The following is a 27,487-nucleotide window of genomic DNA, read 5'->3' on the forward strand; positions in this document are numbered from 1 at the left end:
GTAGTGAGAGACTTATAGGGAAGTGAAGATTGCCGCTGTGATTTTAGGTGGGTGGAGCTCACTTAGGGCTGGAGGGGGTGCTGGGAAGAACACAGGGACAAGCAGGCTAGATCCCTTCCCCCCAGCTCAAGTACTACCTGGTGGTCTGGCCTCCAAGAAACTGCCACAAAAGCAGAGTGCCTCAGTTTACCCATCTGCAGAGACACAGAAGGTCTTTAGTGACTCTCTTAGAGAAGAAAGGGTCGAAATGGGTATTTATGGGACTGGGGACAAGAGAGACAGCATGGTCAGATGGTTCGCCAGTGGACTATGGCCACCACTGAGCCCTCAGCCTGTCTACTGGAGTCCTGGGCCATCCGGGGACTGCTTAGAGCTACTAGAAGTTCCAGACTCTGCAACATAAGAATCCTGGCCATATTATGCCTTGCTATGCCATTTACTCACCAACCCCCCCCCCCCATCCTGCAGTGTGCATGAAGCAATCTCCATGATCACACATGCTCGGCATTTTTGCCTGATAATCACACCTCCCACAGCCCTGTGAGGATTAGGGCATGATTAGGGAGGAGGGAGAATTCTGGTGGGTGGAGTCAAATATCTGTCGAGAAATTTGGCAGCCCAATTTGATTGCCTCCTGTAACTGTGAAGATCCTTTGAGGGTTTGGTGGCCGTATTAGGACCCGGGCCTGTGGTAGCATAGGACATTACTACCTTACCCACTCATGGGCTCTTTTCCTATGCTGCCATCCTACCAGCAGCCCCTGCTTCCACCCTGTGTACCTCTCACCTGAAGGGAAAGAGACCTGGCAGAACTCTGAGCAAATCTTGTTTTCAAGGAAAGTGCCCTACCCTGACCACACGTGGGGTCTTCATCTGCTCTCTGTTCCTGACACTGGCCCTCTGGAACACTCTCTATTCCCCCAGAATGAGGTATACAGACACTGTGACTGCCATGGTCTGTCTGCTCACACTGTGCTTTCTATCTGGAATGGTTGTTCACTCAATTACTCATTTATGCTGTAAAGCCCAGGGTAGAAGAGCTTCTTCGTCTCTGGGAGAAACTGGCAAGAAGCATCTATTAAGCCCCCCAGTGTGCTGGGACCTGTTCTAAGTGCTTCAGCGTGTGAGCTCCCCTTGTGTTAGGGTATTGGGAGGCTGCAGCTTCACACACAAGACACAAAAGCTCAGCCAGCTAAGTCAAGTGCTCAGAGCCACATATGGTCAGGTGGATACTGAGGCAGCTTCCTCCCCACAGACGTACGAGGTGAGTTTCCTATGTGCCCCTCTGTATTTCATGAGAATCACAAGTTTGAAAGCAGAGTGATTCAGACTGGAACTGTCCCACCACTTTAAAATGCAGGCTCTGATTGGGTGGGGCCGGGATGCAGCCTGGCTGAGACAGTCCGTGCATGCTGCTGCTCTGAGGGCCAATCTGAGCAGTAAGACTAGCACCTCAAACAGGAGAAAGTCCTCTGCTGTCTGCTTAGTGGAGCTGAGAGCATGTGTCAACTAAGTCTTTTCACTCTCAGCAGATTGGGGGCTTGCGCTCCCCTGGCCAGCACTGGTCCCATCCCAGTGACACAGAGACTCTGGAGGCAATCAGGCCAAGTCTGAAAGCAGCCTTGCCTTAGGGCATCTCTAAGCCTTGGCCTAGTTCTGACCCCCTCCCCTCCCCCTCCAGGAACCCTGCTGTCCTGGAAAATGCTTTGTGTGGCACTCTAAGGTTACAGAACCAAGCAGGCCATCACTACCCTACTGGCCATAAGTGAAGGGGGCAAGAGTGTCTTTGTGTAGAGGCACCAGACACAAGGACAGAAAGGACTGTCTTTGCTCCTAAAGCCAAGTAAGACAGTTCCCAAGACAACTTCTTGAAAGCTTGCAATGGGCTGCCGAGCATGTCTCCAAGTAGAGCAACACGGTAGAGGGCTATGAACCCTTAACACACATGTATGTGAGCATTAACAGCTTTAATACATATTGGGAAAAGGCTATGGTCCACAGACACCTACCCACTTGATCCCTAGAAAACAATGTATCCAGCTGGATGATGGTGGTGCACGTCTTTAATTGCAGCACTGGGGAGGCAGAGGCAGGTGAACCTCTGTGAGTTCGAGGCCATCCTGGTCTACAGATCAAGTCAGGACAGGCAGGGCTACACAGAGAAATCCTGTCTTGAAAACAAGAAAAGAAAACAATGTGCCCAAATGCACAATGCCCACCTTTGGTGGAAGGAAGGGCAGCTGAGTCACCCAGAGAGAGTTATGAAAAAAGCTGTGGTGATGAGCACACGGCCAGAGCTGATCCAGTGACGGCCAGAGCTGATCCAGTGTGCACAGGCAAGGCCATATGGGCTTCATATGACTCTCAAATGGATTCCACAGAAAAAAGGTGTTCCACAAAGGGGAGAGGGGAGAGGGTGTCCCCTACAGAAGAGCTGGCCTGCCCTAAGCAATAGATAGGGTATAACTCCCCAGCATCAGACATCCTGAGAAATGAAGGAGCCAGAACTATCTGTGGTGGCAAAGAGCAGCCTCTAGGTTGGCTGCGGTATACAGGTAAGAACTGTCTAGCTCCTGCATAGCACAGGTAATCCATAGATACCTGCTTGATGCCACACCACACAGTACTGATGGAGGATGTCATCCAAGGGCTCTCCAGACACGGGGACTGCTTGCAGTGGGAGCCACCACGATGTGTGAGGATGTGGTGGTTGGATGGGAAAGAAAGGGAAGACGAGCCGCTTGAGCATGATGAAGAGATGGAACTTGAGACTTGTGGGTGACCAGCCCTGCCACCTGGGGCCATTGTGAGGTCCCAGCACAAGCTGATGCTGAGGGCCAGATCTGCCTCTGTGGCTACACAGCTGCGGGGGTCAATGTCAATGTCTGTGCCTCATATTACCACTATAGAACATGGGAATGTCCCTGGTAGGGGCAGCCATGTGGGAGCACATGAATGTCCAGGGGCTATACAGAAGTGGTCCTGCCATTCACTGGCTGCTGGCCCCATCTCTCACTGGCAGCAGCACCAGAAAGCAGTGGAGCTGGCCCTGGTGCCTGGAGTGTGGAGGATCTGGCCTCAAGGGTGTAAGGTTGGGAGAATTGACCCCACAATTCATCTGCCTGTGGGGTTGCATGGGAGCAGAGGTAATGCTTCTGCCTCTCACCACCTCTGGCAGTTGGGAAAGCTGCCAACAGGGTCATGAGCACAGAAGAGCTATCCCTGGCCCTCATCAGATGCAGCACTCAGGAGAGCTGGCCCTGCGCCTCTCCTGGGCAGCACAGTAGAGCTGGCCATGGTGGAGGGAGCCCAGGTGAACTGCCCTAAGAGTGAGAGTATGGGAGAGCTGGCCTCACCACTGTCTACTGTGAGGTGTCCATGAGTGTGGGGATGATGCCCTCCCCCTTGCTACCTGTGGTGGTATTCAAGAGAGCTGGCCCTGAGGGCATGAGAGCTATCCCTGCCCCTCACTGGCTGTAGCACTTAGGAGAGTGGCCGCTGATCTTGCCTGGACAGTACAGCAGAGCTGACCCTGGTGGCGTAGGCACAGGCGAGCTGCCAGAAGGGCAAAAACGAGGGAGAATTGGCCCTGCCACTTGTCTGCCTTGAGATGGCATGGGTGAGGAGAGCTGGCCCTGCTCCTCATAGGCTGCAGCGCAGCTTGTGCTTTAACTGGGCAGCACAATAGAGCTGGCTTTGGAGGTGTGGGTGCAGGTAAGCTGGCCCTGAGGGCATGAGAACAAGAGAGTTGACCTTGCTTCCTGCTGATGGTGGCACTGGGTGGCCTAGCTGGAGAGATCACCCTGCTGATGTGGATAAGGTGCAGTGACCAGCTCAGCTACCACCCAGGCCCAGATCCAGGGTTCTGAGTTGGCCCACCCCAAATTCTATATCATCTATGAATAGCTGGGACATGAGAAAGGGCCAGTCCTACTGATCCAAAGCTGAAGGATCTCCATAGCACAGGGCAACAACAGGATAATCAGGAGGAGTCCCAGTGAGGATCCAATATTAATGGTGTCACAGAATCCACAGCTTTTGAATCAGACCAATGACTCATTACAATAAACATTTGTAAGTGAAGATGTGTGGACAGAGAAATATATGGTGAGATACACTGTGACATACTACAGCTTCCAGAAGATGTTTTCTATGTTTTGTTTTTTGTTTGTTTTAGAGGATGCTGAAAGGGCCAAGGGTGGATATGAGGACATAGGGAGATGAGCAGAACTGGGATGCATGATGTGAAACTCAAAGAATCAAGAAAGAGAGAGAGAGAGAGAGAGAGAGAGAGAGAGAGAGAGAGAGAGAGAGAGAGAGAGAGAACTGTCTTGCTGATTCTTCTTCTCAGGAAGAGCCAGGACCAGTGTAGGGTCTGGAGGACTCCTGGATCAAGGTTAGAAAGTAAAAATAACCACAGCACCCTGTTCAAATGACTATCCCAGGGGAAGGGAGGCCTTTACTCATGAAAATTTGGAGCTAAGTGGCTATTACACTGGTCCCATATACTCTCCATGATGCCAGAAGTCAACAGTCATGGCTTGTTTGTCCATCTCTGTATCAAGGAGCTAACACTAAAGAAAGAGGAAAGTCAATGGGAAAAGGCTGGCCAGTTTGTTCAGAGCGCTGTCTCCACATAGAGCAATAGAGCCAGAACTATGGACCCTAAACACATACGTATGTGGGCATTAATGATTTTAATAGTCTGGGAGAGAGCTATGAGCCACAGAAGCCTATCCACTGCATCCCTAGGAAACAATGCTTCTATGCGGACAATGCCCACTTGTGATGAGGTGTTTCATTCCTACAGCCCTGAGAGTGTTGCTGAGAATGTGTTCTTGCTTCTAAGCCTGGGAGTGGCTGTACCTGGCCCTGCCCACCTTCCTCTCCGAGGCATCATACTTGAGTCTCTGCATCTGGGCCCCTAGAAAAGCAAGGCCCGAAAAGCAAGGCCCGTGCTTTGTCAGGTTAATCTCCTGCAGCATTGCTGGGAATTGTTTGTTTTCTTTAGTGCTGCCAAAGAGCCCCTGGCAAGGAGACTAAGTGGGTTTCATTGAAAAGACACTTTTCCTCCCCAGGCCGATAAACAAGGCCATTGCAGGGAAACCAACTTCCTCAGGCAGGCACTCTGCAGCCGCCCATCCCTGGCCAAGGAAAACAAATGCATAAACATTTCAAGGAGATATAGGAAGCATTTCTACTGGGAACCTGCTGTGAATGGCCACTAAAGTTTACACAGCAAGCCCCGTGGGAGCCTGGTGCAGGACACAGCCCTCCTGCCCTCTGCTTCTCTTATGGCATAATTGAGTCCTCCCTTCGTCCCCAAAGATTTGCAGTCAGGATACAGCCTGTGCCCTAGCCATAAGACACAAGACAAGCTTGGTAGCTATCCCCATCAAATCCCTAACTCTCTAAAGGAGGGAGGGGGGCTCTCTTCTTATAGCATGGGAACTTCTTACTGCAGAGGACACAGCCCTAGAGCAGCTAGGCTCCTAAACCCCAATGGGGAAACATAGAAGCCAAAGATGGGCTGCCATGAAGCATCTACGACTCCCTTAAGCCTCTCTTGATCCCTGACCAGATCAGCTACCATCCAGGCCCAGATTCAGGGCTCTGAGTTGGCTCACCCCCAACATCTGTATTATCTGTGACCTGTTGGGACACTTGAGTAAGTACTCACTTTTTCATGGCCCCTGAGCTAGGGGTGGAGGCACCTGCAAGCTTTACCACAATTTTAGTTCTAGTTTCTTACCTGGGTATCCCTATGACAAGGACTTTGAGGTCTGGAGCTTTGCCTCTAGGTCCCTCTTGTGAACCTCTGCAAGCAGCCCTGGATGCTGGCTTTGACCCAGCCAGTCTCTCCCACAGTTCTTCCCCAGCTTGCTGCTTTATCCCACTCCTTGATGAAAGCCATAGGAGATGTACTAGGCAGTAAGTGAAACTCAGAATATACCAACTTACCACCCAACCTCTCTCCTTATTCTGCAATGTGAGCACTTTTGAAGCCCGGCCTACTCTCAATGGCAGTCAGTTCTCCCCACAGCCATGCGGAAGACAACACTTGATTCCTCTGCTTATTCTCATCTTTTCTTGCTTGCCTGGACATGAAGTCAATCCCTGGGTAGGTTTCTACCCATTCCAGCCTCCTTCTAGGCTCACCCCATACTCAATGTGGCCTCACAAGAGAACCGGGTCTTCCCTAAATTGGGTTCTCTAGACTTTGTAGCTTGTATCTTAGAGAGACAAGGAAACCCGGACAAGGACATCTCTGGGACAAATGGCAGAGTTTGGTCTCACATCTTGGTTAGGAGATACTTTGCCTACTGGGGTCCTGGGCTTCCACCTCCTTGTTCCACCTTAGCCATGGTGTCAGTAGACCTGTGCTCCCCTCATACCAATGAACCACAAAGTTTTGCCCTGGTCATAGGCTTGACTTTTGCTTTATGGAAGCTGTAGTAACAAGGGTCCTGAATCGCCAAGGCCAGCCACATCAGAGGCCTTGTTGACAGGGCTGTCCAGGAAGAATGCAGACGAAAGGCAGCAGAGTCTACGATGGCTTCCTTCCCATCTTTGGCAGTTGCAGCTGGGCCAGGAGGGAACCTCAGCAGTGCACAGGACCCTACCACGGCCCTTCATGGGAGAAACTGGAAGGCTCCGCATGCCTCTGTGGCCATGCAAACTCAGGCAGAGTAACTCCTCTAAGAGACTTGACCCTAAGACCTGGAGTCCAGGGGTCATCCCAGTGATGGGTGCTGAAGTCATAGAATTCGATGTAGCCAAGGGTCACAGGATGGGGTCTGAGCCATTCCAGTTCACAGATGCCCCCTTCCACCTATGAAGAAAGTGACAAAAGAGTGTCAGAGCCCCAAGGACACAGGAAGTAGGCTTTGAGGGCTCCACCTTGCCCCTTGGCTCTCCACACTCTACCCAACCTAAACACCCGTATGGCATGCAATAAAGACACCGAGGACCCTGGTAACCACAGGGAAGACACAGGTAACAGGTGACTTGTACTTCTGTGCCATAACTACCTGTGCCTGGTTCTGACACTACAAGCTCTCTAATGATTTAATTCATCCAAGTACATCTGGACCATTTCTTGTCTAGCAGTGCCTGGCAATAGTCCTTCAGGGGTACCTGTGTAGGGCCAGGGAAACAGATATTGTGGGATGTCCAAGGTGCAAAGAGGAGCAGGAAAGGCAGGGAGAAAAGATGCAGAGGAGGCTGAACAGCTGACCGCAGACCAGGGCATCTCTCCACAGGGCCACAGAAAGATAGGGAGGGCTGTGAGTACCGTGGGAACAAAACAGGTTTTGAAAACTGATTTATGAAGCCTTAAGAAGAACTAAGTAGCTACATGGTTGTATCTCGGATCCAGTGGAACAGTGACTGTAAGTGAGACCAGGGGCTCTCCTAACATCTGGTTCTGATCTGTAGAGTTGATTTTCTCAACAACCGAGGGGAATTTATAGCAGATGGAGAATTATGCAAATCTACCATTACAGGTAGTCGGAAGACACCATGAATTAGGATACAGAGGTGGCGAGGCAGCAATATAGGGCAGAGTAGGAGTGTGGGGCTTAACTGTCTCACAGCATATGGAGAGGGAACCAACGTCCTGTTTTCAAAACCAGAAGTCAAGTCAAAATCCTAACTGCCACAGGCAAAGGAAAAACAGATGCTGTTCCTGTTTTAAATCAGCAACTCTCTGGAAAAGCCTAAAATGGCAAGCCTGGAACTTCAGCAGGAGAGAGAACAGAGCCATGCAGAGTAACAGTGCAGTATATCCTAACAGAATGACAGGAGCAGCGGCCCCTATTGCAGAGCAATGACTGGACCTTGAAATGTCCCCCACAGGCTCATGGTTTGAATGCTTGTTTCCTGCTTGGTGGTGCCAGCTGGGGACCTTTAGGAAATGAGATCACCAGAAGAAGGTCTCTGGAGATGATACCCAGGCCCTGGCTCCTGTCAGACTCAGTTTTCTAGTGTACCATGATGTCAACATCCTCTGACACATGTTTTCTCCACTAAACCAAGCTGCTTTACCACACATGCCCTCCTCACCACGATGGGCTGAACACGTAGAAACACTGAGTCGAGTGAAACCCCTCCCCTTTAAGTTGTTTCTGTTACATACTGTGGTCACACCCCCATAAATAACTAAAGAGCACTGGTTTCCCATCTACAGGTTCAACTATCTTTAAATCAAGAAACAATAGCAACAAAGCCCCACCCACCCACCTCCAAGCCAAGAAACAAGCCTGTACTAAGCATGTACAGCCTTACTTTCCTCGCTATTATTCTGTAAACAATACAGTATAGCAAGTGCTTGAATATTACATATTATAAGTATCCAGAGACTAAACCATACAGAAAGATGTGTGATTTTAAAGAAGGGATTTAAGCATCCTCAGATTTTGATATCCTCAGGTAATCCTGAAACCTCCCCATCAATGTGGAGCGACAACTGAATGGCTCATCTTGGACCCAGTGCTCCTTACTCTTATTAGCTCATCCTCCAACTCAGCTCCCACTTCCTTCCTCAGCTGTCTCCTCCAGCTCTCCACACTGCTGCCTCCGTATCTCTGGTGCTTAGGCTGAAAAGTACCCTTTCCAGAGGTAGCAGGATTCCTACTCACTCTGTCTTCTAACTCACCTTCCTTCCTGTAAGTTACACATCACTTTTTTGTTTTGTTTTGTTTTTGTTTTTGTTTTTTTTTGGGTTTTTTTTTTTTTTTTTTTTGGTTTTTTTGAGACAGGCTTTCTCTGTGTAGCCTTGGCTGTTCTGGGACTCACTTTGTAGACCAGTCTGGTCTTGAACTCACATCAATCCGCCTGTCTCTGCCTCCCGAGTGCTGGGATTAAAGGTGTGTGCCACCATGCCTGGCCTTATACATCTTCTTGATAGATGTATAAACTATAGTTCCCAACTCATATTTTCTGTTTTACACCATCCCATTTCCCATCAAAGAAACAAACAGATTTCTTGTTATTTGGGGAAAACAACAATAACAATGAATCTTAGTTGCAAATTATGCACCTCTGTCTCGTATGGAGTGCTTTGGTGTGGAAGATGGTAGTTGCACAGGGCCACAAAGAACAATTAACATCACATATTAGCCCCATCAGGGTATGGCAGGGACAAGATAAACTTCCCACACCACTGAAGATATGAGAGTGGCATGTGTAAGACAGAGCACTGCCCTAATGTACACCCTAGTCAACGTCTCAGGAAAGCTGGGTATCTGAATTTTTGTAAACAAACACAAACAAACAAACCAAACTATTTAAAAGGCTAGAATAGGTAGGTGGGAAAACCCAGCTTAGGCATAAATATTAACTTGAGGCATTATTCCCAAATTTTGTGTTCTTTTTGGGTGTCATTTGATGATACCCAGCAATGGTGAAAGATCTCACCCGTATAGGTTCAGGTGGGTTTTTGGTAGTCAGTCCTTTGCTTCTTGCAAGAGAGGCATTTGGTTCTGCTTTGGGCACAATACTCAAACAATTTCAGAAGATCTTCCAAGAATCAGTGCTGGAAGAACCACCTTTTTGAAGATCCATCTGCAGCCTAGCCTGTGCTGGGAAATGAGTGTCAAGGCACTCTTACATTCATCATAGCGCTCACTCCTCCTTCCTAATTAATTATCATGTGAGAATCCCAAGGGCCAGTCTCTTAATCTACTAGATGAAGGAGACCCAGGCAGCTCAGTGATGAATTCCGTAGCTCTAGACCTCTTCCCAAGCTTCTTGTATGTCGTCAGGTAGATCCAGGGGACTCTATCAGGTTTGGTCACTGAGAACACACCCACTTTGATGGAGTGCAACCACATTGTAGCATTTCTCTTGACTGCCTTATTAGTAGACATGGCCACTGTACTGGTAGAAAACTTGACGTAACTTGGAGAAGTTAACTATTACATGAGGAGCCTCTGTTGGGAAGATTTGGGGGTTGGAATCTCATGAGGTTCCCAGGGAGACAGCATGGGTCTATCAGCAGGGGACCAGAGCCTGCTCTGCCTGGCACACTGAGCAGGTAGAGGTGGCGAGGTGCTGATCCCGGGTTCTGAGGGGCCCGATTTACTGCAGCTGCTGACTTAGTCGTAATTCCAGATCTGTAACAATGCCATACTATTTGAAAAGTTTACTTATCTCTTCCTGTTCATCTTTGCTGTTTTGAAGTGCTCTATTAAATAACCTTTTATGGCTCTAGTAAGATCTGTGTACAAGCATCAAAGTCTTGGGGACCAAGAACACATCTCAGGGGCCAGAAGAGATGGCTCAGTGGTTGAGAGCATGGGCTGCTCCTCTGAAGGTCCTGGGTTCAATTTCCACAACCCAAACGGTGGCTCACAACTGTCTATAACTGTAGCCTAATGGGAGCTGATGAACAAAACACCCATACAAATTAATTAATATTTAAAAACAAAATACACACAAAAAAACCATCTTAAATCTAGATCCCCAAGTGGTGATGAAAGGAGGCACAAAGAAGAGTGACAGCTCCGCCCTCAGCCTGGTCCCTGGGGACGGTACTGCCACCTTCTTCATATCCATTCACCCCCCCCCCCCCAGACTCTGCCTGCCCCACTTGCAGGCAAGCCTAGGCTCTCCCAACAGACAAGATGGGGTTTGGCTTCAGTACAGAGTGAGTCACACTCACCCGTCGCTAAACAACATCTGTGTCACGCCAGTCACGGAGCCTCACTGGCAGGCGGCTAGGTCTGTGTTTGGTTCTGAAGCCCTTCACAAGGAAAGCAGCCCTCCTGGGCTGGCCAGCAGGTACAAAGGCGGCAGAGAGAAGCACTGTGCTCTGGTATGGGAAACCAGGGCCCAGGCCATCTAAAATGCTGCAAGGGCTGAGCAGTGACAGTTGCTCTGAATGGTCTAGAGTGAGAAGAGACTTGACAATGCTGCAGCAGGCCTGGGGAATACAGGGAGGTGAGCAGGTGAGGTGGAGAGGTGCAGAGGTGCCTACACGTGCAGCTGGAGTCAGAGGCCCAGGCTGTCTTTGGCAGCAATACAGGAGACAGAGTATACACACTGTACACTTCAAAGCACTTTGCCACTGGATACTTCTGGTGTGGGAGCGCTTCTGTTCACTGCAGGACACTTGGTGCCCTCCGCGTGACTGTAATTGCTGAAAGCGTTTCAAGACTGGCAAAAATTCCCAAAGGTGAAAAAAATGACTCTACCAACTTAGTAGTTGAGCTTTCAGCTCAAATCAACAGCGAAAGAGTCTTGGCATGCAGATAAGCCACGCCCCCAGCCTTGGGGCAATAACTACAGTACAGTCAGCTCCAGCCTGTACAGAGATTCAGACCACTGCTGAACCTGATGGACTTCATATAGGAAGAGGGTCCGCATGGGGCCACAACAGCAAAGAGAGGGCAGGCCCGGTGCAAGGCTCCAAGCTGCTACAGATGCATGCAGGGATCGGTCTGCTGGCCTTGGTTTTTCCAGATAGCCTGGACACAAGTTTCCATCCCTGCACTCAGAGGTGGTTCTAGAACTAGCCCTGTACCTGTGGCCTTGGCCAGTCCTCCACCTGGCCCACCCATCCTTTTCTAGGCTCAGATCCAGGCCCCTTGCAGAAGGACACCTGGCTTGAAGGTGGCCCTCAGCCCTTGGACTGGGCTCAGGAAGAGCTGACATCACCCGATGCCCAGCGTTCCTAGGTGTGGGGACCCTCCTCCACCCCAGCTCTCTCCTTTTACACATCTACTCTGAAGCCCACTGCTCTCCCAGGTCTCCAGCAGGGAAACCCAAGTCTTTCTTCACTCTTTACATGACACTATGGCACGCTGTCTTGTACTCACCTCCATGCCTTCTCCCCTTGTCTGAGCTTTTGCCTGCTTGTCTTTCCCCACATGCTCAGAGCGCCTTGTTTTTAAAAACTGCTTTATCAATTTATTCATATTACATCTCAATTGTTACCCCATCCCTTGCATCCTCCCCTCCCTCCCTCCCTCCCGCTTTCCCCCTACTCCCTTCCTCTATGACTGTGACTGAGGGCGAACTCCTCCCCCTGTATATGCTCATCGGGTATCAAGTCTCTTCCCGGTAGCCTGCTTGTAAAGGCCTGAGAATACATCTGTGGTTCTACTTTCGATCTCACAGTGGCTCGGGAAACACAATGATATCTGACTAATAGATGGGCAGAATTGAGTTCAGGAGGACAACCCGTATGATGTGACAAGCTAGGGCAAACTGGGAATATGTGGAGAGCAGCACATCCAAAGAGTGTGGTTGTCACAGATGGAGGGAGCCAGGGACAGCTCCTGTGGCTAAGGGGCACTGTGAGTCGGGATTTGGCCCAGGCAAGGTTATCAGCATGGGAGGAGGAAGGAGGGCAGGGCATCTCTGAGGGAGGTGAATGTTCTCCCAGTCCTCAGAGACACTGACCCTGTCGGGAACTAGTTTCCATTTCTTGTCTGCGCCTCCAAACAGAAACATCTGGTCCCTAGCCCCAGGCCCGGTTATGAGCTCTTTCCTCTGCTCTTTGGCCTATTGACAATGGTTTCATTTTTTCCCCCCTCTCACTCCAGTAAGGATGGAAGCCTGGGAGAGGTCAATGTGTGCTGGTGGAAATGACCCCCAAAGAGTCTGGTTCGCCTGATGTAGTTTCAGAACAACAGGGGAAGGGGCAAGAGATGGAACCCCACATTCCTGACACAGCAAAGGTAACAAGAGATTCTGTGGGGCCAAGATGTGCATCGGATTAAAGAACAGGGAAAGCATAGGGACCTCGTGATGTTTCTAATCAGGATGCCGCTCTTTGAAGGCCTGTGCAACGCCTCCGTGACAATAGAGCCAGGTGACAGGAAAGGGCTAGATGGGGGTGGGCGGAGTGGGCACCTTGGAGGGGTGGGCACACCACTGGGGACGAAGCACATTGCCAGATGGTCAGGTATGTGGTAGGTACATCCTATAGGGTGGGTCATGAGTCCTGCGTGCACTAAGCCTTAAGGAGGAGACCTTCTTCCCCTGGGTTTGATCAGGGTTGATTCTGAACTTGACTTCCAGTTGATTGAACCCCCAGCGAGTGGAAACTAATTCTCATCCAGCTGTTTCTTCTAAAGAACCAAGGCAGAGCTTCCATGAAGAGTTGGAGGATGAGAAGGAAACCACGCCCGCCCACCAGGTGCTCCAGCTAGCCACACTTTTCATACACCTACTGATTTTGAACACTCGGCTGCATCTCACCAGGTTATCTGAAATCTGATTCTGATTTTGGCAGCGGCCTGAGCATGAACTACGGCACTATGTGCACCATAAGGCAGGTCTAGAGGCAGCAGGATTTGCCCCCTCATGTCACCCCCACAGCTAAGACCGCTCCAGCGGACCCACAGTGACCTCAGAGGCTACTTTCCCAAGTTCCTCTCTTGAGATGTTCGAGAATCTGCAGCAAAAACAAAACGCAAAGGCTTTGTAATCCAATCCCTCAGACAAGGATTCCTGGCCTGCTGTTTCCCATTACAGTGGCATGTTATCTGATGAATCAAGGGGACAGGGGCCCAGCCAGTCCACTCTTCACTCACCCACTCAGCCTTCTGGGAATAATTCTGGGAAAAACTCTGGGAAAGTGCTCCCATGTGGTCACTGGCCAGGTAGACCCACCATGGCGAATACAATGAGAAAGTACAGCAGGCAAAAACCTCACATTAGGAAGAGAGTTCCCAGGCCCCTGGCTACCATACACGCTTGGTACCTCCTTTGGTAACTAACTAGAAAGGGCAGGTTCACAAGGCAGATGGACACGGATGGGTCCAAGGAAGCCCTTACTCATCATTAGAACAGCACTTCTCAAAAGTAGTCCTAGGGCCTAGAGGGATGCTTCTAGAGTTAAGAGTGATGGCCAAGCAATAATGAAGACCAGAGTTCAAATCCCAGGACCCAGGGAATAAGCCTGTAACTCTAGCTGCAGTGGGAGTATTGCTGGGGCTTGCTGACTTCTAGACTATCTAAAAATCATGAGCCCCAAGTTTAACAAGAAACTCTGCCTCAAAGAAATTGGGGGTGGGAGTAGAGGATATCTTCTGCTTTCTTCTGGCTTCCATAGTATACATAGGTAGGCATGTGTGCACACTCACTCACTCATACACACACACACACACACACACACACACACACACACACACACCTCACTCACTCACTCACTTTCTCACATATATATACTCAAATGAATGAAAAATTTCCTAGATGGCCCTAGCAGCAGGAGCCAGGGACTGCATAGGAATTCACGTTCTCAGGCCTCACCACAGAGGCCCTAGCTGGCCTGGGGACTCCAATTCTAGCATATTCCTTAAAGGAAGCTAATGTCTACAAGTGTAGGACCTAAGCTCTGGGGCAAGACTCCCCAGTGAGCGATCCAGAGTTCACATAGGCTTTCCTTAGCCAACCCAGGGATGCATGGGGTCTGGGACCTCTAGAGTCCCTAGGCCTTGTGCCCCTAACCCAGTATGCTACACACACAGTGCTACTTCTCTCTGTGACAAACACTGGAAAGCATTTCTGAAGAGCCCATGGCTCTGTCTCATCTGAGGCCAGGACAGGAAGCAGAAGTGAGCGCAGGGAAAACCAGGCCCAGCCCCGACTCCAGCTGCTTTCCAGCACCTCATACGATTCACTGGAGTAGAATGGGTTAGGATCACCCCAAGAGACAAAGCAGCAACAGAAGAGCCCCAAGCCCACCCTCGATAACTCTGAACTGAGCTCCATGCCAGCCATCTGGAGGCAAGAGGCTACCTCAAGGCAGGCCCCAACTCTGAGCCATTCTCAAACAAGGCTAGGCCTGGGGGGTGGGGGGCAGGGGAGAGATGCTGCTTGGCCAACAAGGAACAATCCTTTGTCAAAAGATGGCAGTGAAGAGATTAAGGGGTACTACTGGTGGGAGGGGTTCAAAGATAAAGTAAAAAGGAGATCCCAAGGAGCATCTCAGTCTAGAAGGGGTAGAGGCTGTGCCTAGGGGCCTTTGAGGACCTTTTCCTTCAAAAGGTCACGCTGTGGCCTCCTCTACTAGCCTGCTCTAGGTGCCAAGGCCAGGGTCAGCTCCTTTCCCCCTTCAAAGCCCTTCACTCATCACCTTGAATGAGTGGCCCTTTGTACTTGAAAGGACAGCAGCCTGCATGTCCCCTAATCCTCTGATGAAAGCAGACAGCCTATGACCCTGCAGGAATGCTGTATCCCTGTGTGTGCCTGAGAGGGAAAGGGCACAATGGGGATGTGCCTGCAGCCCTCCCACTTCCCTTTCCTGATGTTTCCACGGCGCCAAGGCAGTCCTTGCTCTCTTCCTCAGTCCCATTCGAAGGCTTGCTTGTCTGCAAGGGGCAGCACGCTTGGACTCCAGGTTTGCTACATGTATCCCAGGTGGCCAGAAGCTCAGGGCCAGGTTGTGACTCTGGCCCCAGCCAGGGAAACAGATTCCTCTTGAGACAGCACCCAGTCGTGAGTGCCCAAGGACAATGACTGCCACTGTCCCCACTTTACAGATGACATAGTAAGTCGGACAGGTAAAGACCAGTGCATCACAGCCAGCTTGCACCTGGCTCTGGGACTCATGCTCAGAACCATGATGGCAGGCACTGTATCCCAGGAAAAGCAACCAGGACCCTGTTGCCTTCCAGAGACACTCCCCTCCACCTCCACCCCTACTCCCAGCTTCCCTACTTTACATATTTCCTAGTCACCATGGCAGACTTTGAGAAGATCTTGCCAAATGATCTAGAGGCTTCTACTAGAGACAGCCCAAGGCCCTTCAGAGCACAGTCCAGGCCTGGGGCACAGCAAAGAGCTTAGGAAGAAAGGGGTGGAGATGGCCTGCATCACAGCCTCCCCAAATTGCAAAGACACTGCATGAGGCACGACGAAGTGCCTCTGAGACAGGAGCATCCCTGCTCAGCATTCTGAGTGGCTCTACTACACTGAGGGTTGGCAGGCACTGCTGTTGTGGGCACCCATATCCCCTCTCCCAATTCTATTCCATTCTCCAGCTCCTGAAAAGTCAGCCAACTCTCTCAACCCAATGGAGACACCTGCTTAGTATAAGCCCAGTGTCTAATCAGCTGCACCATGGTATCACCTGATCACATCCCTCTAGATCAGGCCACCCAGGAAGCTGTTTGTCTGTTGGTCTAAGGCCTACCGTGCCCAACCAATGCATACCTTGACCTTTCTGGGAGAGTTTTAGGAAGTTAGAGTCGGCCCTACTCACTTGGTTCTGATACAGAGCTCAAGGGGAGGGACAAGGTTGTTGCTGCTGTCCTCTGAGGTGGTCTTGGTGGTATCTAGGAAAGAGGAGGGAAAGCACTCACATCATCTTGTGGAGATGCACTGGCCCTGAGTACAGGCAACTGCAGGAACCCATCCCATCCCTTGTGTATCATGCACTCATCTCCAACTTGACTGGTCCCTCCCTCCTTCTTGGTCATTGATTCTTACCTAGACAGTGAACTGACCTCTTACCTCCAACCTCCCCAAAAACTATGCCTTCCTTTAGTTATCATTTTTTTTTCTAAAACAATTGTGGTCTCATTATTCCTCTATCCTAAAACCTCCCATTATTCCTATTGCGATAAAAGTGAATCCAGACATATCAGCATAGTTTATGGGGTACTTGAGTGTGGTTGTAACTCCATCTTCCACCCTTAATGCCATCAAGGGCTCAAGGACCATCCATGGCACTATCTTACAGGGTGGCCAGGCTAGCATCACTCTCTGGCCACCCAAGAGTATCCCGAGAAGGTATGTTAAGGCTGGTTCTGGAGCAGCCTGGAGGCTCCCTGAAGAGATGGGTTAGGGTGTCTCACCGATAGTCAGCCGGATCTCCTCCTGCTGGTTGGCCAGGCCATCATAGTAATATAGGTCAAAGAGCCGCTCAGTCTTCCAGTCGGACAAGAGCTCTGGTTGGAGGCTGAAGAGGATGCTGAAGTGGCTCTCACTGCAGACCACCCAGATGGGGAATCTTGGGGTCTTCAGAAAGCAGCCGACCTGAAGGAAAGAAAGGCCTGATGCAACGGAGGAACGTGCAGACGAACTGAGGTAAGGCCAGCTTCCCAGAGATCCTTGGTGCAATACTAGAAACCCCGCCTGCTGCCCAGATCACAGCTCACCTTCTAGAGCTGGTCCACCCCACAACCAGGATCACAGGGAACTCACACACAGCATTCTCGACAACACACCAATTGGCATCAGGTAGCATCGATGCCACAACCCAGTCCTCTCTTCTCCTCCACTCTCACACATCTCACTTGTGTGTGGCTCAGTCATGATGGCCTACATGATTCCTGCTGCACTCCTCAGGCACTGGGCTCACCAATCCCTGGGCCTTCCCACTGTTTGTTGTCGCTTCTGAGAGCTGTATCACCTCAGCTGCTCAGTCCGTATGCAGCTATCCTTGTCTCCTTCTGATTCCCAGGGGCATGTCACCGAGCAACTGCCCCCTCAACCACGACACCATAGTGCCTTGTGACACCACTCAACACCGGCACCTCTACCAGGAGCCTGCCCAGTGTGTGAGCAAATGGCTGCAAAATAGAGACCCTCGGGAATAACACTAAACTTCAACTAGAATTGTGCCTTGAAGTCAGGGAGGACTGGGGGCTCTGGGAAGCCAAGAGCTAAGGGTCTGAGTGAGTAGTCTATGGCATGGGGGTGGTGGTGGTGAATGGCTGAGAAATTCAGGGCACAGTGGGCTGTTTCATAAGGGGAGAGCCTGGAGGATGAGGTCAGGGCTGCACCAGAAAGTGGAGCAAAAAGTGTCCGTGAGTCCCCTGCTAAGGACTTTCATGATTGGCAAAAGGTGTGCGGGAACAAACTAGAGCCTCCCCCCACTCCCGCCCCCACCCAGCACACTGCCACAATGCTTCCTGCAAAGAGATAACTGATTTATGACCCACGGGGCAGGGGCCACCTTCTACACACTCTTTTGTGAGTGCCCCAGGCAGCACCTCGCCTGCCAGTACTAGTTTATTCAGCTATGCCTAGACCTGGTCCTACCTAATCCACAGCCTCCCCTGCCCCCCTCCCCCTCCCCCCCTCAGTTGAGATGCTTGCTGCTCAGGTTGTTTACAGCCTCCTGTGGATCAAGGAAAGAATGGGAGTTATTTTTCCAATAGTGAAAATGGCATACTTGCTCTAAGGCCGACCACAGAAGGGTGGTGAGGCAACTCCCACCTCAGGGATAATGCTGAGCTACAGGTGCCAGGGGTAGAGGAACGCCCGTGAATGACTTGCCTATTAAGGTGGAGTGTAGGGGGACCACATCGACCAAGTGCTGGTTGTTTCTTATCTACAAGAAAGCCCCTGCCCACTCAGCCCTGTGTGACACTCCACCGAACTCTCTGCTCAGCCATGTGTTGACTCTCAATTGGACTGCAAGCCCGCTCCTCTTGAGATGTGGGGCATTTGGACATGACTGACCCTTGTCTAACCCTTCTATAAGCTTAGCTTCCTTTCTGTGCTCAAAAGAGGCTGTTCTTGGGAGCCAGGGCCCGGGTCTGTGCTCACTCACAACAGGGAGGGAAAGTGCCTTAAGCCAGCCATGGGGAGGCCTGGGCGCCATCAGCTCCTGATTTTCCAAAGGAGGGAAAGAGGGCAGTTTGCCATTTATAAACAACAGTCAAAGATCAAGAACAAAACAGCTGCCCAGAGGGCTTATAAATGAGTGTATTCATTCATAAGCCTTTTCCAGGAGGAGACATTTTCCAGAGAAACTTCCTTAGGGGGTCTTAGGGAGTTGGGTGTGCCACTTCCTTAGTGCAGTCTAGGCTCTCTCTTGGGGACCATACTATACTATCATGGTTGCTTTTATTTGTTTATCTTCATTGTTCTGAACTTTGAAACGTATTTTTAGTGTTGAGGAATAAACTCAGGAGGTTATGGTAAACCTGTGCTCTGGACCAAGCCACACTCCTCGCTCCTAAGATTTTATTTAATGCCATTCAAAATTTTCCACATCACCAGGGGTCATCTATGCAGAGACTGTGTAAAAACAGCCTTTACAGTGACCTGATTCTGAACATGGAAGTGCAGCTTGTGAACTACAGGTATGCTTTAGGATGTACTATTTCTCGGGAGAATAGCCTCCAGAGTCAACGTCTTTGAGGCCAAGGATCAGGTCTTTTAATTTGCTGTATCATGTCAAGTTTCCCTCATCAACCATGGACCAAGACTAGCTTCCTTCACATCTCTCTCTCTCTCTCTCTCTCTCTGTCTCGGGAACCTCTTCCCCTTCTCCCCATCATGTTCATTTAATAAACTCCTCTACAACATAATATCTGCTGCCTGATACCTTATTACCTTATCTTACCTTATATTTTTAAATATATAATATCTGCCTTGATTTTTAAACATAAAAATTTGTATATGTGTGTGAGTATGCATATATGTGAAGGCCAGAGAACAACTTGAGGGACTAAGTATTTTCCTTCTACCACATGAGTTCTGGGCCTTGAACTCAGGTCATCAGGCTTGGCGGCAGGCTCTTTTACCTGTTGAGCCATCTTCCTGATTCTTGGGGTTCTTTTTAAAACCTGAATCGTAATCTCTCACAGAAATGGTGAGTGCCCCCAGCAAGTAGGGACTTATTGTCATGGACCAGTGCTTGACCACAAGCAGAATTGCCCTCCTGTCTAGAACAGTGACACTCATTTGATGTGATTACCCATTATCCCGGGCAGCACAGTACACTACGGGGACACAGTGCGAGGAAAAGTGAGATCAATAAAGACAGCAGAGGGGGATCACTCAAACACGCTGAGATGTGCTGCACCTCGCCACTGTCAGGTCCTCACCATTTCTCCTGTCCCCAAGAAAGGCATAAGGTGACCGAGTCTGACGCACTACTAACTACAACAGTGTGCTGTCGTTGCAAAAGTGCTGGAATGTCAGAGAACTTCCATCCTAAAGGCAACAAATGCGAAGCTTAAATCAAGTGAGGGCCTGCAAAGGAATGGGGCGACTGGAAGGAGGCTAGCAGGGCAGGGGGAAGAGATCCCTGCTCAGTTAGAGGAAGGACCGAGGTGGCAAATACCTCCTTTTCAGGAGGTAACATTAAGGCAAAGCTTGAAGAATGGGGAAGGCAGGGGAGGGGGAGGGGACAGGAAATCAGAAGAGGCCCAGAGGAAGCAATGACCTGAGGAGGCAGGTGTCGCTAAAGGCCCCACAGGAGAGCCAGAGGAAGAAGAAGGGACGGCTGTGGGAGGACACATAGGTCATATGGCAAGCTTGGGTTTTAATCTCTGCATTAGTTATTTGTGTTCAGGCCATGATAGCAAAGACCATAGGCTGTGTGGCTTCATCAACATAAATGAATTTTCTCAAAAACTCTGGAGCATTCTCCACAAGAAGGCCAACAGCACCAACTAACCAGGGCTCACAGGGGTTTGTGGAGTCTGAAACACCAACCAAGGACCTTGCCTGGACTGGCCCTAGGGCCCCCTACACAGATGGGTAACCCAGGCTTCATGTGGGTCCCCTAGCAAGGAATCTCTCTGGCATGGACTCTGTTGCCTGCTTTTGGTCACTTCCCCTTGGTGGGATTGCCATGCCATGCCAAAAGGGAAGAGGGCGCAGTCTCCATGTAACCTGATGAGCTGGTGTGGGGGTGGGGGGGTCTCTTCTTTTCTGAGGATCAGGGGATGGGGGAGGGGAGAAGAGAGCAGGAGGGAAGGACTGGGAGGGCAGGAAGGAGGTGGCTATGGCTGAGATATAAAGTGAATAAATAAATTAACTAATAAAAATGTTTTTACAACCCACTTTAAAAGTTCTGGAACATTCTGAAATCAGGGTGTTGTCTGAATCATTTGCTGGCGTAGCTCTCTGGCTTCTGGTTAACTGTTCCCCTCACCTTGTCTCACAAAGTCTTCTCTCTGTGTCTGCTTCCTAATCTCTTCTTATGATGACAATTGTTGTTTGGATTAGGGCCATCCCAGTGACCTCATTCTAACCTAATCATTTTCTTAAGGACCATCACCAAATACAGTCCTGCTCTGAGGTGCCAGGGTCAGGACTTCACCTATAAACTTCAGTGGACACTGTGCAGCTCAGAATACTCCTAGAAAGTGATGAGCCCTGCAGCGTTTTGAGCATAGGGTTTTGCGATTGGGTCTATGTTTTTAAAGACTACACTGCCTTACTAAAGGGACAGGATGGGAGGTGGGGGTGTCAGAAAAAATAATATTCAAATTCTGGGTCTTCCCCGTGGCTACATTAATGCTATCCAGTAGACGGGGCCAGGTAGGCCAAGAACTTGTCTCAGTCAGACCTTGAGTTTTCAGCTTCCCTGGGGCTCCTCTGTCCCATGTGACTGATAGGAGACCTTAGTGCCACAGGGAGGAGAGGTGGCAGCTCTACGAAATTGAAGGCTGCCAGGCCCTTCTTGGATCTTTAGGGGAAGGAGAGGCCATGACCCAGCCTTGGTAACTACTTGAGAGAAAGAGTCCATGCATTCAGAACCCCTTCCTTGGTGTGCTTTCCATGGCACAACCCAGGAGAGCATCTCTCCCCACATGGGACAAGACTCCCAAGCTTGGCCAGCAGAAGGGCCCATGTGAATCCAGGAATCTAGAAGAAAACAGCCATTGGGCCCAAGTTTCTCCAATCGTCACTTCCTTCTGAGTGAAGAATGGTCTAGACTGCATTTCCCCTCATTTGCCCTCTACTCATCAAATCAAAACAGTTTATTTTTCACAGGCATCCTGGACCATCAAAAGATCTCCAGCTCAGGCTTATGCAGCCTATGACATTGGCCAAGCGTATCCTGTTAAACCCATGGACCGTCAGGCTGGAGAACAGGAGCACCTGCAAGATTCTCAGTACTTCTCCTCAGCCACACCGTCAATTGCTAGCTCAGAGCTTCTCTGTTGGGGGATGGTCTGATGTATTTATTATACATTAAGTGCCACACTTCTCCTCAGCCACATAGTCAATTGCTGCCTCGTAACTTCTTCTCAGCTACATGGTCAATTGCTGTCGTATGCCAGACTGCCAACACACCAAAGAGGAACTGTTTGTTCCCTTTCCTCTCCAGGCAGTTAGAACCCTCACATCTGCATTCTGTGAACTGGGTGGGTCACTCAGAAAGGGATCAGGAAGAGGCACATCACATGGTCTACAAGCAAGGGATAGCATCCCTAAATAAGAGGTCACACAGGAAGGAGTGTGTGACCCTTCCCACTCTGCCAAGTCCTCTCCCCATTGGCACTCTAGGGGTCCATACAGTAAGACCGTGCTTCCTGTTTGTGGCAGTGATGAAGCCTCATCTATGCCCTCTTGGTGTCTAAGTGGTGTCAGCAGTCTCCTGTTGGCCCTCAGGACAGTGCTCTCCATATCCACAGCCACAGAACCGTGGGCGATATGGAGCCACTAAGTGAGGTTCTATGGAGGTCTAAAAGCAGCTGAGGCAGCAGGTCTCGTGGAGAGCGCCCCTGGCCAGCCCACACACAGTACAGTCACAGTGCCCCACAAGCTTCACTTAAAGCCTGGGCCTTTCCCAGCAAGAACAGAGGCAGAGGGACCACACCCAGCAAACAAGCCAAATGAAGCTGTGTGGGCTGAGTTGTGTCCTCTCGAAGGACCTGTAAACCCCGTGTGCCTCTGGAATAGGACCTTATCTGGAACTGGGGTTGCTGCACAAGCCACTAGTTAAGATGAGATCATACTGGAGTGGTGTGCCCTTAATCCAACTGAGGTCCCCAGAAACAGAGACACAAGGAACAAACATCCACATGACAAGAGAGGCACGGCCTGGAGTGCCGTATCTGTAAGCCAAAGAGCACTCAAGGACTGCCGGAATACGCCACAAGTCAGGGGAGGCGTGAAAGGATTCTCCCTGTGGCCTTCAGAGGGAGCACAACCAGCTTACACCTTGATCTTGGCCTATCAGGGTCTAGGGCTGTGAAGGAAAGCATCTCTGTTGCTTCTAGAACCCAGTCTGTAGCATTTTGTTGGAGCAGCCCGAAGAAAGTAGTGCAAAGCCTAAGACGTCCAGCTCCTGCCTCCAGAGACTGCTCTTCCTCAACACACTAAACATATTCATGAAGACAATAACCTACACACACACACACACACACACACACACACACACACACACACACACACACACACGTTCCTACACAAGATGCAGCCACTCTGATATACAGCCACATGATGAGCCCCATGAGTTCTCTTTCAGCTATCCTTCCTGGAACCCAGAATCTGCTGGTTTGGTTCTGAAGCGTCTGTGGCATCGGCAGCACAGTCAAGCTTCTAGGCTGCTCTGCACTCAGGCTGGACCTGAACTCCTGCCAGATCTGGGAAGCAGAGGCCAGCTTCCCCTCCTCCATGGCCTTCCATCGCGTGGGTCCAGGGATCAAGGCTGCTGGGTTCCGGAGTGCATTCAGGTACCTGGCACACATTGTAGTGCTCAAAGAGAGATAAGAAGCCGATGTCGCTTCGTGCCTCGATGCCCCGGAGGAGCATGATGTTTCCATCGCCTGAGTCTAGCTCCACTCTATCATTGAAAACATTGGACACCGCTTTCCCGGTCAGGAGAAGATTGACAAGTTCCTGTTGATGGGAGAAGGGGAAGCTGCGTCAGACCTCTGAAGTCAGCCTTGGGAGGGTAGAGGGGAGGCTGGGAACAAGCGAAAAAGGGTAGAGGAGGAAAGAAAGCGAGGAAGGCGAGAAATAGAACGCGGAGTGGAGACAGTAGAGGCTTGATTTTCCCACAGGCTCTGATGGGGGAAATCTTCCATTAAAGCACGTCCAGGGACTCAGCAATCTATCTGTAAGCATTCCTTGAGTGAACACAGGAGCCTGTCCTATGTCTTAGTATCGGGGGGGGGGGGGCGGGCACGGCTCCATGCTCTGGGCCAGCCAGGGAGGTCAAGGACGTGTCTGAGGTTAAAACTTAACGTAGGACATGACCGTGGCTATAAAAATGTGTGCACAGAGCGTTCCCTGCCCCACAAAGGCAGATGGTCATATAACCAAGCAAGAGCAGCTTTGCTGGAGAATGACCTCTGGAAGACTTCTGAAAAAACGGTGTTTTTACAAATAAGCGTTTTAATGTTTGAAATGACTTTAGACTCAATAGAAGTCGCAAAAATAGTCCAGAGAGTTCCTGTGTACCCTTCACCCAGCTTCCCTCAACAATGACATCTCACAGGACCCAGCATACCTCATGGCCAGGAAGCCAGCTAACCCTGCACATTACAGCACTAAGGAGGTGCCCCTGGCCTTCCTAGGGTCACATGGAGATGGGAACAAAGCAGGACAGGGGCAAGAGCAGAGGCAGAGAGGGCAGCAAGAAGGTGGTGTTGAGCTATCCTCAGACACTAGGTATGCAGGGGACCTGTGGCTCATGCCACCCACCCAGCCAGGCAGATCTGTAACCTCATCAGACCTGGAGTCAGTGTTCAGTGCGGCATGGCAGCTTCAGGAGTATCCATCTCTGGCAGCTGTACTGCGGTGGATCACTGAGGCTGGACACCCCCACGTCCCACCACTGGTTAGGAATACAGAAACTGAGTGTGACAGATGAGGAAGGACATGTCCTCGCCACCTAGCCAGAAAGTGACTGAGCCGAACCTTCACTCACATCTGCTGAATAAGGCGTCTGTGCCACCCTCGCTACCCTGACAGCCATCCTGCTTAGGCAAACACTCCAGCAGAAAGGTGAGAGCTTCCAAGGACTCTTTGGGGAAGGACTCTGATTAATCCACCCCTAGCATTCAGACAAGCACTCAGTCTCTCTGTGGTACCATCCCCCAGTGGGGCTGGCATTGCTTGTGAGGCAAGCCAGCACACCACAGCCGTCTCCTAGCCCACAGGAATGGCTGTGCCACCCCCACCCAACTTAGGCCCTATGGAGCAGAGTTCACTGAACTGTTTTCCCCTGTGAAATTGATGTTTCAGGTAAGTAAGCCTTCCATTGATATTAACACCCCTGCCCTAGTAACAGGCTTCCACTGATGGCCACCAAGGGGTCCCCATGAAGGAGACAGTGAAGGGCCTCATTGTGTCCTTCAGAGGAAACAATAAAAGAATTCAAAGGAAATAACTGCACTGAGATGCTGTACGTCAGGCCAGAGGCTACTAAGAAACACACACTCCTTTTTTTTTTAAGGAGGAAAGTTTTTCTATCTTCGATAAGAATAAAGCCCCCACCCCCTTCCATCTGGGAAGTGGTCAAAACATCCCTCCCAGCAGAAAGTGTTCTTGAGCTAGAAGGAGCACCATGCATCTATGGGCAGTGAAAGAAAATCTTGCACTTGCAAGGCTTAGCCACCATCTAGGCCATTGCTATTCAAAGTGTGTGCCCTGGATCACTTCCTCCTGGGGGAAACTTTTAGAAATTCAGGCTCCATGGGGCTGGGGTGAGGAGGTCCATGGCTGTAATCTCAGCACTATACTAAGGAGGCTGAGACTGGAGGATCTGAAATGCAAGCCCAGCCTGGGTTGCACAGCAAGACACAGTCTCAAAAGAAAAAAAAAAAAGAAAGAAGAAAAGAAAAAGAAAGAAGAAATTTCCTAGCTCACCCTGAGCCAGAGCCTGCTTTCCACATGACCCACAGGGATTGCTGTGCCAAGGAAAGCTAAGCAGCCATGGACTGGGCCCAGTGCCTCTCCCACAGGGGAGGACACTGGAGCTCAGGAAGGGAGGAAGATGCCTCAACTTGTGAGTGCAGCAGAGAATAGGCTTGAGCCCAGCTCACGATGATGCTGGTCTAGCCTCCTCTACCCCCAGTCGGATTCCTGCCCCCTTCCTAGGCAGCTCTATTCTCTATCCTTCATAAGAGAAAGCTCCCTTGGGGTAAAAAGGGACCAAGATGCAAGGCCACCAGGCATCCAAAAGAGTGGACATTCTCCATGTCCTTCTTGCAGGGAGGGGCAGAAGGCAACCCCACACCCCTCTGTGGGTGTCTATTGCCCTTGCACGGGACCAGGGTAGGTTTTCCAGGGATAGGCACAAATGAGTCAAAAGCCCAGAGTAACTGGCTCCCCAGCTGGATCAATGAGTTCTGGCTTCTGCATACACAGAGGGCAACATATCAGTATGACCCACGTCGCCATTGTCAGAGGCCTGGGTGTGCTAAGAAAGATGTGCATGGAAGCTGTCTTGATGCAGATTAGACAGGTTCCTGAACAGGTGTCTTTAGTGGCACTACCTGACAGGGAGTATGAATGACAAGTAAGGGCAGTGCTCCTCGGGTCCCTAATGGGGTGTTGTTGTTGTTGTTGTTAAGATACAGAGGGAAGAATGGTTGCGAAGGCAATGCCCTCTGCAAGTGTAGCCAATGTATGCTCCTCCCCAGGATTACCAGCTGTGCTGGGGACTCTGGGCAGTTCAGCACTTAAGCAGATCTATGTTCCACCTCTTCTGTATCCCTGTGGCCCCAAGAATACCAACCAGCATGTAGAAGGCACACCAAGTGTGAAAAGCAAACGAGCTTTCTTCCAGGACTCCATGACAGTGAAGGCCAGAAGAAGCGGCCTCACTATAGCTGCTTGGAGGGTGTTTGATCCAATGAAGATCAAATAAAGCAACTCAGGAAGGAGGAGGGCTACCTGGCTTCCCCTCTGTGGGTCCCATTGCCTCCTGACCTGTGTGCAGTATCCGTGAGCTCCAATGAGATGACTGGTGGGGACATCGAAGTCCTGGCGGACACTAGAAAGCACAAAAGAGAGGGGCATTAGCATGTGTGCTCCTGACTGAGAAGCGGGGTGCTCTCACTGGGCCTGGGCGGTGGATTCCAGATTTGCTGAGACCCCTCTGTGGAGGTGGTGACACAAAATGGCCACATAATTTTGGCCACACCAAAATCTGGTGAGTGGAATATAAAAGATCCTTGGGCTAGGAGTCCAATGTCCAAAATTCACACCACAACTACCAGTACTAATGGTGAGGATGGGGTGTCTGCCCCTACTCTCTGGGCCTCTGTCAGGCTAGTCTGTTAAAACAGGAGGAACTGGCCAGAACAGACTCTAAATGGCTCTGCTGTGGTTTCAATATGGCTGAAGGATGACTCTTAGGGGTTCATATGCTAAAATATAAATCCCATTCTGAGGTAATAAGAGTATAAAAAGTTGTGTGCATGTATGTGTACTTGTGAAGGGCACAGGCTAATGTCAGATGTCCTCCTCTATAAATCTATACATTATTGTTGGTGTGTTTATTATGTGTGCACATATGTACACACACATACATGCACAGGCATGCACTTGTCATAGCAAATCAGAGGACTACTTTTGGCCAACAATAGTTGGTTCCAGGGATTGAACTCAGGGCACTAGACTTGGTGGCAAGTGCTCTTTCCCACTGAGCCATCTCAACAGTCTCTACCTTATCTTTTTAAACATTTTTTCATATGCACATACCATAAAATATGATATCTATGCTCCTTTAGTTTATATTAGCTCCTCCCAGATCTCCAAATCATACCCTTTCCAACTTTGTAGCTTTTTTTTTTTTTTTTTGATAGCCCACTAAGTCTAGTTACTGTTA

At 50.2% G+C, this 27,487-nt stretch overlaps 1 protein-coding gene across 1 annotated transcript in view; it reads right to left on the reverse strand.

Moving 5' to 3' along the window:
- Positions 1-6,295: 6,295 nt before the first annotated feature.
- The window catches only part of Mindy4 (MINDY lysine 48 deubiquitinase 4), a 103,943-nt gene continuing 82,751 nt past the window's right edge, over positions 6,296-27,487 (reverse strand). Inside the window, exons 14-18 of the mRNA XM_051152325.1 lie at positions 26,587-26,650; positions 23,386-23,547; positions 16,809-16,989; positions 16,214-16,286; positions 6,296-6,832 (exon numbers count right to left, since the gene is read on the reverse strand). Coding sequence (XP_051008282.1) covers positions 6,784-6,832; positions 16,214-16,286; positions 16,809-16,989; positions 23,386-23,547; positions 26,587-26,650 — 529 coding nt within the window. The 3' untranslated portion in view covers positions 6,296-6,783. The remainder of the gene's footprint in view (positions 6,833-16,213; positions 16,287-16,808; positions 16,990-23,385; positions 23,548-26,586; positions 26,651-27,487) is intronic.

Source organism: Acomys russatus, chromosome 10 (genome assembly GCF_903995435.1).
Source record: "Acomys russatus chromosome 10, mAcoRus1.1, whole genome shotgun sequence".
Lineage (NCBI taxonomy): Eukaryota > Metazoa > Chordata > Mammalia > Rodentia > Muridae > Acomys > Acomys russatus.